This window comes from Mustela lutreola, chromosome 3, assembly GCF_030435805.1.
Source record: "Mustela lutreola isolate mMusLut2 chromosome 3, mMusLut2.pri, whole genome shotgun sequence".
Lineage (NCBI taxonomy): Eukaryota > Metazoa > Chordata > Mammalia > Carnivora > Mustelidae > Mustela > Mustela lutreola.
In genome coordinates this window covers 175653955-175668044 of record NC_081292.1, presented here as the reverse complement: position 1 = coordinate 175668044, position 14090 = coordinate 175653955, and the positions used below count along the sequence as shown (strand labels likewise).

Here is a 14090-nt window from a genome sequence, read left to right as displayed (position 1 = left end):
ATTGCTGCATAACATACTACTCTAACTCTTGGCGAAGCTACAGTCTGATTCATTTAGCTCACTGTTCTGTGGCTCAGCAAATTAGACTGGGCTCTGTTAGACTCACTTCTGTGACTGTGGTCAACTGCTGGTCAGCTACTCAGCTTTGCTTCAGGGGCACGAGCTGGCTAGTGGCCAGTGCCATCAGGGTGACTGGAGTTTGTGTCTTTCCTCATCTAGTAGGCTAGCCCAGATGTGTCCACTTGGTTGCTTGAGAGCATTTCCAGAAAGAGCAGAAGGCTGTCGGTCATCTCAAGGCCCACACTGAGAACTAGTGTCCTTTTGTCTGCATACTGTCAGCTGGAGCAAGTCATAAGGACAGCCCAGGTTTGGGGTCGGGGGGGAGTGGCGAGGGAGCGCAGGGTGGAGAAATACTGCTGAACTTCGCACTCTTTCTTGTTACTAACTCTATTTTATTCTGTAAGACCACAGTAGGGACTAACATACCTCAGGCCGACCCATGTATCTCAGATGTGGTCTTCTGCTGTCACTGCATTCAGAACATAGTGTGGCAATGGTTAGCTTACTTCTTAGCAGGAAATAAGTTCCTTAAACATGGTGACTGTGTTTCAATCTAGGATTCGGCACATAGCAAGTGACTTTTAAAAACAGAAATTTGTGGCGCCTGGGTGGCTCAGTAGGTTGAGCATCTGCCTTTGGCCCAGGTCATGATCCCGGAGTCCTGGGATCGAGCCCTGCATCGGGTTCTTGGTTCGGTGGAGAGCCTGCTTCTCCCTCTGCCTCTGCCTGCTCCTTCTCCTGCTTTGCTCTCTCTCTCTGTAAAATAAAAAAATCTTGAATGAATGAATGAATGAATGAATGAATGCAGAAATTTTTGTGACGATAAAGCAGCCTAGCAGTTGGTAACTGGCATTATGGAGTAGAAGATAGTAAATCCTTGCATTTTAAAATCTGCCTATGGAAGTTTAAAAGCTTTGGGGCAGGGCGCCTGGGTGGCTCAATGGGTTAAGCCTCTGCCTTCAAAATCAGGTGATTCCTGGGATCAAGCCCTGCATCTGGCTCTCTGCTCAGTGGGGAGCCTGCTTCCCCCTCTCTCTCTGCCCGCCTCTCTGCCTACCTGTGATCTCTGTCTGTCAAATAAAAGAGAAAATCTTAAAAAAAAAAACAAAACCAAAAGACTTTGGGGCGGAATGTATTGACTATATCAAAATTAAATATTTCTTTAAAAAAATTAAGGTGGTAAAGAATCCTGTTCAGCATACTGAGTAGAAATCATTATTAAATATTTACACACTGTCTTTCTAGGTTTTTTACAAGGTTACAAATTTGTTTATAAGAAGACAACTCTTTTTTTCCATGGTGTATTTGTCAGAGAAAGCATACGTATCCATTAACTGGTCCGTTAGGATTTGGGAGAAAATTTCTATTTTAGAATGTAAAATGAGGAAGGACAGCATCCTGATGTTACTCTGGAAGACACTGAAAAAAAAATGTTTCTCTCAGATGGGATGTGGGATATATACAATATAAGCTCATCTTTAGGTGAGCATGCCTTATCGGTGTATTAAGTCTTAATTGACGGATTTTCATGTGCGTTTTTATGTTTCAGGTTTGGCTGCCTATATATCTTTCCCAATTCCTAAAACCCAACCGCGTTTTCTCAGCACTGGTTTGATATCCAACTATGCAGCGGAGATCAAGGGGAATTAACGCTGGACTTATTCTGCTCCTCTCTCAAATCTTCCATGTTGGGATCAGCAATATTCCACCTGTCACCCTCGCAACTTTGGTTCTCAACATCTGGTTCTTCTTGAATCCTCTGAAACCACTGTTCGAGTCCTGCCTTAGCGTGGAGAAGTGTTACCAGCAAAAAGACTGGCAGCGCATACTGCTTTCTCCTATTCACCACGCAGACGACTGGCATTTGTATTTCAACATGGCATCCATGCTCTGGAAAGGAATACATCTGGAAAGAAGACTAGGCAGTCGATGGTTTGCCTATGTCATCGTCACATTCTCCTTGCTCACTGGAGTGCTGTACCTGTTCTTGGAATTTGCTCTTGCAGAATTTTTGGATGAACCTGACTTCAGAAGGAACTGTGCTGTAGGTTTCTCAGGTAAGGCAGACAGATCGCTAAGGGAGCATGCATGAAGATGGTAAGGGAGGTATTACTGTTGACATTTTAGGAAGCGAGCGTCCCTCTTTGGTGAGGAACTGAATTCTGAGTGGCTAAGGATTGCTGGAGCTTGGGTTTTGGAGAGAAGGATGATTGGAGCAGGGGAGAGAAGATCATGCTATTCTGTTTTAATGCTGCATCATTCACTCTTGGACAGTTTGCATCAGGGTCTGCTCCAAGGTAGTTCGTAGGAGATGTAGTTCTAGAAATACACACTGGGCTCCTTCATGGTGGAAAGACCCAGTAGTGTATCTGTGATAAGGAATTCTCCAAAACCATAAGTTTGCCTCTCAATAAACGCTTAAATCCGTGTATCACACCTTACCATGGCATGTTCACTGTATTTCATGAACCATGATGGTCACTCTCCCTATATCTCAGAGGACGGAAATGGCCATCTGGGCCAAAATGAGGTGTTCTAAGAATTAGAATGTGAAGAAGAGGGAGGGAAATAGTGCTGTAACAGAAGGAAATCTAACTCTTCCCTCTACTTTCCCTGCCATCTGGCCCTGTTCCCTTTAAGATACATCCTCATAGTGCCAGTTGTGGGAGAAGAAAGGAAACATGCCCTACCCTCAACATGTCTTTCCAAAGAGGTTAGAAAAATCACATTTTCAAAGTATTTAAAAAAAAAAATACTGCTATTTTTTTTTATGGAGTTAAAAATCACATAGCATAAAATTAATGATTCTGACATGAAGAGTTCAGTGGCATTTAGTGCCATTTTTGGTATTTTATTCCCATTTTATGTGTTGTCTATTTTCCAGCATCCTGAAAGTCAGTATAAACTTCTGCATTAACAAACATCAAAAGACCGATTACCTTGAACATTGTCTTTCTACCAAAAGTTGGGTTGACTTGTAAAGAAAAGGGTGTTCCAAAACCAGAAGTGGGATAGAGTCAAATAATCATTTTCATTTTCAGTTAGTTTTCTTTGTAAACGTGGATCATTGCCATATTTGGATTGTTGATATTTATGTGCTTTTTACTCTCTTCTAGGAGTTTTGTTTGCTTTGAAAGTTCTTAACAACCATTATTGCCCTGGAGGTTTTGCCAACATTTTGGGCTTTCCTGTACCCAACAGATTGGCTTGTTGGGCAGAACTTCTGGCTATTCATTTCCTCTCGCCAGGGTAAGTGTTTACTCCCAGAGAAGACAAATGAAGAACCTGATGTTCCAGGGAGAAAAACTTGTAATAATAATGAGGTAACCGGTTTTTGTTTTGTTTTGTTTTGTTACAACAAAGTTTATTCTTTAAGGACGGCACTGAGCCTACTCGTTTGAATGTCAAACGTTTCTGAGTTTGAATCCTGTCAACTGCCGAGCCCTAGTATTTGGGTCACTTTGCCTTCTCTGAGCTTCAGTGCCCTCACCCTTTAAGTAGGAACAAGAGAACCTGATACACAGATTGGAGGATCCGTATCCATGAGATTGTCTGTTCCTGAATTCTAATAATAGTAATGCAGAGAGGCACGTAGAAACCACATAATCATAGAGATAAAAAATTACAAGACATGTTGACCTGGTACTTTTAAGCCATCTCAGTTGTGAGGTGTCTTGGTGATAGAACTCTTTAAACAGAAGACTTGACTCACAATCTCAATATGTAAAATGGATCCATGATGAACTATTTAGGGTTGAGAGCAAGCTTGGACCCCATTCCCTTCGTCTTACCCCCGTCTTGCTGTGGTTATCTTAAGAGGCAACCCCAGGGCTCCAAGGAATACAGTGGGGGAGCCACTGATCTAGATGAATCCTTTCCTTTTCAGATGAGGACAAGAAGAGTTGGAGGTCAAGGTACTTTTCAAAACACTTCTTGGTAGATGCTAGCATAGTAAGGGTGTGGACCTCCTGACTCCTGGACTGGTCCTCCTGGCTGGGGTGCTTTCCCACTTTGATTCCTATCTCTGCTTTTGATTAGAAAGAGGAGGGTGAATTGTGCTGTTCTCCCGCTTCCCACCAGTTTTGCTTCCCTTAGTCTGTACAGGCTACTGGAAGCACATGGTTTTTGTTTATTTTTACTGTAGGGACCTGGATAGATACTCTTTGGAGAAGGAGGAAATTTAGGAAGAAGTAAGGAGGGTGCTTTGCTTATTTTTCCTTTAAATTTTTTAAAGTTTTGGCCATTTTTCCTTTCAGACAGCAGTTTTATTTTGCTTTTGGTTCCTGTGGCTGTGTTGGGTGTTGTACTTTATTTGAGAATTTTCTCCCTCCTCCATGCCTCAGCCCAGTAACCTCGAGAGAGAGTCCCTTCTCTAATGCTAATTTCCCATCATGGGCAGTCATTGGCAGCTGGTCTGCAAAAGGCAGTGATGTGACCACTGAACACTACTCATTTGCAACTGTATTGTTACCTTGTGACAGTTCTGCGAAGAAAGCCTAACAAAATCTTCAAAGTTTTCTTTGAAAAAGGGTCCAGTAATGTCTGTCCCTTCTCTGAACAGGCCTCTCTATACCTTGTCACTCACAGTTCCCTGACTTGCTTGATGTGACTTGCTTCTCTGTGTAGAGGAGACTCCTGTTTGTGACCGCAACCAGCATTCATATTGAAATCACTCCCTCCCTGGACACTTGAACTTTTATTCCATGATGAGTCCGTTTGAATAGCCATGCCTTTAATATTCTCACGCAACCATTTCTGAAGACTCTCACTCACCATGCACTTTATTTTTTTTAGGGTCCCCCTCTTCCATGGAAAAGGCATGGTTGCATTTTTATGTAATATGCTTATTCTGCATGGAGGGACCTGATATCCTGAGCCTGGGAATTACATGAAATTTCCTATCTTTGAAGTTTGAGAGAATGAATCTTTTGGTGTTTTAAGATTTGACTACTTTGAATGATAAACTTCTGATACCCAAGCATCTGCTTCTGCCTGTGTCTAAATAAAGACCAAGCTAAACACTGGTCCAGGAAACTAAGAAGCGAGGAGGAGTGCTTCTTTGAGATGGATCTTGGAAGAATGGAAGAAACCAGAGCTCTCTTTGCTTTGCATTGTTATTCTCCTGGTGGTTGTCAATTAGAATTTGCACTGGGAAAACACTGTAAATCTTTAGAACAAAGCCCGCTTTATTGTCAGACTTAATGAGCTGCCCTCTGGGGAGAAAAAAAACCTGCCAAGCAAACATTTGGTGGACCTCTGTGTTTTAGGAAAGCCACGGAATTAGTAATTTCCCCCAGTTACAACGTCTAGTGGAGGGAAGCCACTCCAAACAGCCAGCCATTAGGCACTGTGAGGGGTTGGACTTGACCAGGGCAGTGAAGTAATCGCACTCATCTGTTGGTGCTTTTGCTTTTCACAGTACTTGTTTGTCCCTTGTTTTCAGTGATTGCTGTGCCTTACATGGTCCTTCCATTCCCTGGCTTGTCCTGGGACCCTGCTCGGGGACTATGTCTGAAGACCTGTCCCTGCCCCAGAGGCAGCCCAACAGGGAAGTGTGCAGGGCCCATCAGGAGGCTGCCTCCTAGTAGACTGGGTTCTTGATCCTTCCCACCCCCTCCCCCTCCTGTAGATGGAAGAAAGGGGGTCTGATGCCAAGTGTTACTTCTAACCTCTGCAGTTTCTCAGATGAGCCCAAGGCTCTTTAGTCCCAAACTGAAGCTCAGGGAAATGAACACTGCACACTGTGAGACAGCCCCACAGTGACTGTACTCGAGGACAGTGGTCATGTGTGAAAGATCTGGGCCGATATGGTAGCCGTGGGACCTCCGGGGAATCCTGCAGCTTCTCTGAGCCTCAATTTCCTCCTCTGTCCATTGGGAATGTTACTTGCTTTCTCTGTTTCCTAAGTCAGTTTTGAGGAGTCCAAAAGGTAATCTATATGAGGGCGTTTATAAATTATAAAGTACTTCTCTCATCATTTTTATTATGAGATGAATCCCTGGAAGTGTGTAGTGTCCCTGAAATGAATCTTATTTCTTTTTCTTCCTAAAATCAATAAAATAAGTCAAACTGTTTGCTTCAGTTCTGTCTCTCCCCTGCCCCTTGATCCTGCTTGACTTTTCCACCCAGAATGGCAGTTAGCAGTTTAAAAATTCCCTTGGGCTACTCATAAACACAAAATTAAGCGGGCCATGACTGCATTTGGACCCTAAGAGATTCTTTTGTATAATACAACAGTTCTGAAAACATTAGCCCTAGGCTTTGATACTGCTTCACTGCTAATATTTGATGAGAGGAATTACTCTGACTCTACGAAAAACTTCTTGGTTAGATTGACCAAATGAGAGAAAAATAGATTTAATACCTTTTTTACTTATTCCAGTTTTTTTAATTGTAAAAATTTTCAAAGTAAAGAGAAGCTGCTGGACCATTTGAAAGTAAGTTGCACACATCAGAGTAACTTCACCCCTAAAAACATCCAGCGTGTATCTCCTAAAAACACATGGCTTTATAGAAACACATTACTGTTGTCGTATTGAAGAAAATTAACGGGAATTCCCCAGTGTTGTTTAGTAATTAGTTTAAATTTAAAATTCCCCATTTTCCAAATGTCTTTTGTAACTGTTGAGCTTTTTTTGGGGGGTGGGTAGAGGCATAAGAGGACTAAGATATGGTTAAAGTTCATGCATTTGATTGTATTTTTTTGTTCCCTTTTAAAGGCAGTCCTACCTTTTTATTTTCCTATGACATTGAGAAATAACTCATGGAAAAGTTGTGAAGAGACCAGGTTTTGTAGAATGTTCCAACTTCTCGATTTCTTGTTTACTTGTAGGGTTACTTAGCTCCTTCCTTTAGCCCCCGCATTTGTGTAAACTGGAAGTTAGGTACAAAGGTTGGGTACATCCAGATTAAACTGGGTTGTTGGCGAGAATACTTCATGGGGTGATACCATCAGGGTACATAATAACCATATTACATCATGACAGGAAGGACATAATGCCGGATTGTCCCTCTGTTAGGGATTCTAAGTTTAATCCATTAGGATAGTGTCCATTGTAAGGCTACATCTATCCCTTTGCACTTGAAAAACAATCTGGGAGTGGTAATTGGACATCATGCAGATAGTTTGTTAATAACCTGCTGCCTTTTAGTTCAGTATTTGCCAGTGATGGCCCTTGTCTGAACTGGTTGTTTCAGAGGGAGCCATGAAGAATGATTTTCTGATTCTATCATTCCTTCTACACTTATTAGGTGGGGTCAGTCCAGGGTTAGAGGTTAAAACCCAAAGGCAAGGGACTGAGGAAGAGCAGTGTTCTGTCAAGGGGAGATCTGCGTTTGGAAGGCTTGAAGCTCTTCAGTTTTGTGGGTTCTTTTTAAGGAAAAAAGAAAACAAAATTGAAAACAAAAGTAACACTTTTAAATGACAATACAAAGCACAACAATTTGCAATTTTAAAGAGCTAACAAATACTATAAACATTAAACAAATCCATTAAGTAATATTCTGTTAAACTCCCTGGCATGCCTTTAATTTATCGTGCCCCCCCCCCCCCCGCCCCAGGTTTGGCTGAGTGCTTTTGATCTCTTCATCTGACAGTAATTTGGCGTAGCATTTCTGTAGAGAGAATAACATGGTGTATCAAAATTAATTTTCTATTGGAAGTTTAGGAGAACTTCTTTTACAGCTTATGTAAATTTTTAGCTTTGTTTTCTGATTTGGAGAACATCTCTATCAAAGTGTTTTTTCATACACACTGTAAACTTTCAGGGCTTTTCAAGATTACTTGTGCGGTGATTAATATCTAGTGTACTTTGAATGATTTGGGTGTTGTCACTGATCTTTAGTGGCATGGTAGGAAATTCACATTTTCCTCATTGATACTAATACTTTGTGCCAAATCAACAAGAAATGTAAATATTAGTGCTTTTCATTAATTGGATTACCAGAACTCTAAAAGCCTATTTATCCCTTCTGTTTATAGCTTTTGATATGATTTGAAAATATTTTTGAGAGCTACAAACACAGGAATTCTGATAAAGTTGGTTTTGCATGATTCTCAAAAGAGAAACAGAAAATGGGTGGCTCATTTGTGATTGCATACACTGTGTTACCGAGTAGATTCCTGGCAGAAGAGAGCTTCTGTTTCATGGCTCTTTTCACTGTGTGTTAGAGGGAACTGAATTCCCCCATTTATAGTTTTCCTTGCTTGGCAATGGGGAGAACTTTCTAGACGCTGGACTCTGACACTGGCATGATGACTATATTGCCAGTGCTCTCTGCGCCAGGACAATTGAGAGTTATGTGAAACTTCTGCTCCTCTGCCTTCTGTTACAGTTCAGATTAAAGATGCAGAGTGGGCATTAAGTGGATTTCCTGAAGCCATTCCTCTGCCCTGAAATAGACCATGAACCGTGTAATAAACCCCACTGAATCCAAACTAAATGTAGGTTCAACTCAGCTTCCCTTTTGCCAGATCCCTGGCAAGTGAGAGGCCTGCTGCTCTCAGAGCTTCTTGGCAAATTCCCCTGTGGGTTCTGTTGAAAAGGTTGTCCTAGCGATACCTCTGGGGAAGGGAAAGGAACTGGAGAGGCCTATACATGGTGGGCAAATGGAAGGGTTAAGGCATAGGAGTTTTTGTCAAGTTTGGAAATGGAGAGAGCTTTGAGAATAAGAATTGGTAGTCAGAAGACAGGATGTTGGAGTTTTTACTGGTGAGCATGTCTGTGTAGGTATGAAACTGGAGGAATGGTGGCTCATTAGAGTCAAAGAGCTTAACAGGTGAGGTGGTAAGGTTGAGGTGTTGGGTGGATTGTCTAGCTGGGGAGTGATGCCACCCAGGGTAGTTACAGGAGATAGGGTAGAGATGAAAATAGTGAGATTATTCCAAAGTCCTCCCTGGATGTCAGGAAGTGATACTCGAGACAGATAGCAGGCAACATCTGAATTAGTCTCTTATTGCTGCTGTAACAAATTTCCACAAATGTGGTGACTTACAATAACAGAAATTTATGCTTTCATGATTTCTGGAGTTAAGTGTCCACTTAACTTAGTCCACACTAAACTGAAGTCATGGTGTTAGCAGGGCTATACTTTCTCTGGAGCTCAGGAGGAAATCCATTCCTTACTTCTTTCAGCTTCTGGTAGCTTCTCACATTCCTTGGCTTATGGGCACATCCCCCCAAAACTGCCAGAATCACAATGCCTTCTCCTCTTCTACCTGTGTCAGATTTCCCTCTGCCTCCCTCATATAAAGACACTTGGGATTGCATTTAGGACTGACCCTGATAATACAGCATAATCACCCCATTTCAGAGTCTTTAACTTTGATTCAGACATGGATCTATTTCACGGAGTCATTATTTGTCATTGTCAAAGCCATTATCAAAGATGGGTAGAGAAGGTGATGAAGATTCAAACTCAAAATACCGGCCGCGTGTGTCTGAGCCTCTGGGAGTACATCTCCTTTCCTATTCTTTGGCATACCCTTTATTCTTTTCTCCTTGTGAATTCCTGGTTGCCCTTCAAAACCTAAATCAGATAATGACCTGTTCTGTGCTGCTTTCCTGGATTCCTCCAGGCAGGTTAATTCTTTATTTTTGTTCCAATAGAGTTTGTAGATTTCTGTACCATAAGCACTTTCTTCATTATAATTTGTCCTTTTCTTTTCCTTCTTCTCTAGGCTAGGAGCTTCTTGAGACTAAGCACTTTTTCTGACTCATCTTTGTATCTTCCTTATCTCCTTGACACGTAGTCAAATTAAGTAAATATTTATGGTTGAATGAACTTAAGTTCATTGTGGGCAGACATCATCTGGTCCATGGAGGAAGGGGATAGAACAAAAAGGTGGAGGGAAGTTGAACTCTTTTCTTTCTGTCTGCCTATCTGAGACATCTGCCTTCTCTTGCCCTTGCACTGGGACTTACACCATTGGGTCCCTGGTTCTCAGACCTTCAGACACAGATTGGAATTTACACCATTGGCTTTCTTGCATCTCCAACCTGCAAATGGCAGGACTTCTAAGCTTCCATAATCATGTGAGCCAACTCCTTATAATAAATTTATATATAAATTACATGTAAATATGAATACATAAATTATATAGAGAATAACTAAATATGTTATATATCCATCCATACTATTGGGGGGTTTCTCTGGAGAACCCTAATATAATCATTGAAGGGACATGTAGTTTCTGTGTTTGCTTTTGGTCTGAAATGTTCTGATGGATTCCTTTATGACACCTGTCAAATGTTTTAATTTTACTGCTTTTTTCAGTTGATAGGGCGGACTAATAGCTCATTGTTTTAGAACTTGATATCTCATTCAACTGTAAGGAGGGAGTAACTTGAGCAACTTTGAATTAAATCTTGAGTGAAAACAGAATGTTAGTTTTTCTTGTGCCTTTGCTGTTGGGGTTCTTGTTATTTTTTTAATTTTTTAATTTTTTATTTTTTTAAAAAAGATTTTATTTACTTATTTGGCGGAGAGACAGAGATCACAAGTAGGCAGAGAGGCAGGCAGAGAGATGAGGGGAAGCAGGCTCCCCACTGAGCAGAGAGCCCAATATGGGGCTCGGTCCCAGGATCCTGAGATCATGACCTGAGCTGAAGGCAAAGGCTTAACCCACTGAGCCACCCAGGCGCCCCTGGGGTTCTTGTTAAATAGTGACCTGAATCCATGTCTGTGCCTTGCTACCCCTCCCCCCACAACTTCACAATTTAGCGAAAGAAACACCAACAACTAACTGAAACAAAGCAGAAGGCAGAAATTTTAGTTCGATAAAATCAGAGGAACAAAAAAGGGGGATAATTAACTCTGATTTGAGAAATCAGGAGGCTTTGCAGAGGGGAGGGTATGTGCATCGAGTGTTGGGAGATGCCATGGGAATAGAAAGAACAAAAACCAGGAAGCATGGTAAGTTTAGGAAACAGCAAAGAATCTGCCCCCATTCACTGAGAGTTAAGGCTCGCAGTGTTTCCTGCATGTGTCCTTTGGTACACTAGTTCCTAAGACGCTCCTGCAACAAGATTCCCCAGTCAGCAAACACAGCACATGTGTAGTTTCTGTGCTCCAGTCCGTTGGCCACTTGGCACATGAACACCTTTTGAAAGGTTTGGGAAATTACTTCAGAAATAAAGAAATCAGGGTAACCAGTTAGTTTTCCCAGCTTATTCAACGATGGCATCTGTTTGTTTAGCACTCGCATGAAACAGTCTCTACAGAACAAGTGTCCTTCAAGGTACATTCTGTGAACACCCGGCTCCAGAGTTAGTATGGCAAACTGGGCGGCAGTTTCATGGATTCCAACCTTGCTTGCTGAGAGATGGCTTTAATTTCTTTCTTTTTTTTTTAATTTTTAAATTTTTTTAATAAACATATAATGTATTATTAGCCCCAGGGGTACAGGTCTGTGAATCGCCAGGTTCACACACTTCACAGCACTCACCATAGCACATACGGCTTTAGTTTCTAATGAGGTACAGCCATGAACTGACCTGTGGCTTAGGAAAGAAGACCAGGAATTGTCTTTCGATTTAGTGGTTGGAGTCTACGTGAATGTTGACCTAAACTAGAGAAGAAACCAGAGACCGGAACTAGTGCAGGGTCTGAGAGGGAACACATGGGGGAGAGGTTGCTGAGGCCAATTTGATGGCCTTTGGGGGATAATAATAATGACTTTCCTGTATGGGGGACTTCCTGTTGGCCAAGTGCCATTGTAAGCTCTGTGTCTTCATTACACCTACTTTGTGAGGGAGGAGTAATTACTTCTCTCAGGAGATGAGGAAACTGAGGCATAAACATTGTTTTAAAATATCTTACTGAAGTTAGTCAAATACCAGCTACTAAATGGGATAGGATAGTCAATGAAGTTAAGCTTCAGCAATCAGGTCTATGAATTCAACCTCTAAACCAGTGGTTCTTAAACTTTTTGGTTATTAGACCAACTTAGGGTCTTAAAAATTATTGATGACCCCAAAGGGCTTTGGTTTATGTGGATTATATCTATCAATTTTGATCATACTGGAAATTAAAACTGATTGGGACGCCTGGGTGGCTCAGTGGGTTAAAGCCTCTGCCTTCGGCTCAGGTCATGATCCAAGGGTCCAGGGATCGAGCCCCGCATTAGGCTCTCTGCTCAGCAGGGAGCCTGCTTCCCTTCCTTTCTCTCTGCCTGCCTCTTTGCCTACTTGTGATCTCTGTCAAATAAATAAAATCTTTAAAAAAAAAACCTGATACTATTTTAATATTCATAATACACTTAAAATCATAACCTCATTTACTAACGATAATTTATTTAAAATAATAATAGTAAGCCTAATCCAATAGGTATTCACATAAATAATATTTTTTATGAAAAATAAGTATATTTTATACACCACAAAAAGGGAGATGAATGGCAATAGAAGTTTTTGCAAAACTCACTGCTGGTTAGCTTAATAGAAAAAAAAAATCTGACTTCTATATTTGCTTCTCCAGTTAATCTGTTGAGCTACATCATTTTGCTGAAAGAGAATTTGACCTCACACAGATGTATGCTTGGAAAGATTAGGAGAGAGCATTTGAATAGCCTTTTCAGATAACTGTCGATATTCTTTGTACCATATCAGTACTTGGCAAGTGGTACTTTCTTAAAGGCTAAGGGTCTATGGAACACACTTTGAGAACTGCTGCTCTAAGCTCTCATGCTGCCTCTCTAGTCACACGAAGGTTTTGTAGCTCTATGAGGAAAGATGGTGATGTAGAACCTGGACAAGGAGAATCCTTTCCAGGGGTGCTTCATGCTGTCAGGGATGGGAGAGGGAGGGACACTGTGGGGTGTGTGAAAATACACCTAACCACTGAAACTGCTCAGTAGCAACTGTCAGCATGAGCCATGAACTCTTTGTTCCAAGAACGATGGCTCCTTGTCCCTCTTATCCCAGAGACGGGCTATAAAATCTTCCTGTGTTCCCTGTGGGACAGAATTTTTTAGACTGCATGGAACGTCCTTGCTGCATTGAGTTCTCTTCTTCCATCTGCTTACGTTTTGTGGGAAGTCGCTTCTGGCATGTTTGTCTGAAACACAACACAGGGTTTTTTTGTTTTGTTTTGTTTTGTTTTGTTTTGTTTTGTTTTGTTTTTCCCCCAGCAGTACTGAGATAGGGAACACAAAGGAAGAGGACAGTGGTCGGCTGGGCTGGATTACGTTTGAATTTGAAGTGCCAGTTGACGCCCATGGGGGTCTACCTCCATGGTAGACTGTTGTTTCATTGCGTGGGAATGAGGAGTGAGGTTGGGAAGAACTGTTTGGAACATGACTATGACACCACCTCCTGTCCCATGTTCTTCTAGAACTTGCTGCTCTGCCATCCTGAGGTGGGGTCCAATTTACCTCCCCCAGAACTGGATGGATTGGTGACCTAATGTAATCAGTAGATGGCTGCAAAAAGGGCCTCCTCACTTCTGCGGCAACACATTTCTTGCCTGGTGAGCTGAACTCCTTGGTCTTGGGGTCCATATAGGAAGTTGAACTCCCCTGATTCCATCACGAGGAAATGGCATGTGCCATGGGAGTGGATGGCCTTTAGAGACAGCCATGAATCCACCTGACCTCGATGTTCTAAAGCAGAAACTGTTCACCCTTCTGTGCTCTTTCTAAATTCCTGAATGTGAGTCAAAGGAAATGCATGTGTTATGCCACTGCATTTGGGTAGATGCGCTCTGCAGAAGTTGTCATGACAACGAGGAGTTGGATGAAAAGGGGAAAAATAGAATGAAGAGCAGGGAGTACAGAAGATGGTATTTGGGGGGGTGGCAGAGGTTGGAGGGGAAGCAAAGGGCAGAGGTGTGGGGCAAATCCACACCCAGATGCCGTGCTGCCCTGAGTCAGCAGCCTTGGCCAGCAATAACCGGGCTTTAAAGCAGTGCTTGTCTACTGCACGTTCTGAGATCCTGAAATCAGTGTAGCTGGTCGCAGCTGATATTCAGAAAGAAAAGAGGGAAGTGGGGGTGGGGGGATTACTAGAGATACTAGTGTTGAATACAGCAAG

General features: G+C 42.1%; 1 protein-coding gene across 10 annotated transcripts in view; it reads left to right on the top strand.

Annotated features, from left to right (window-relative positions):
• The window catches only part of RHBDD1 (rhomboid domain containing 1), a 123388-nt gene that overhangs the window by 24880 nt on the left and 84418 nt on the right, over positions 1-14090 (top strand). For all 10 annotated transcript variants that reach the window (XM_059167871.1, XM_059167867.1, XM_059167868.1 and 7 more), the window contains exons 2-3: positions 1610-2117; positions 3177-3309. In XM_059167871.1, the coding sequence (XP_059023854.1) occupies positions 1685-2117; positions 3177-3309 (566 nt within the window). In that variant the 5' untranslated portion in view covers positions 1610-1684. The remainder of the gene's footprint in view (positions 1-1609; positions 2118-3176; positions 3310-14090) is intronic.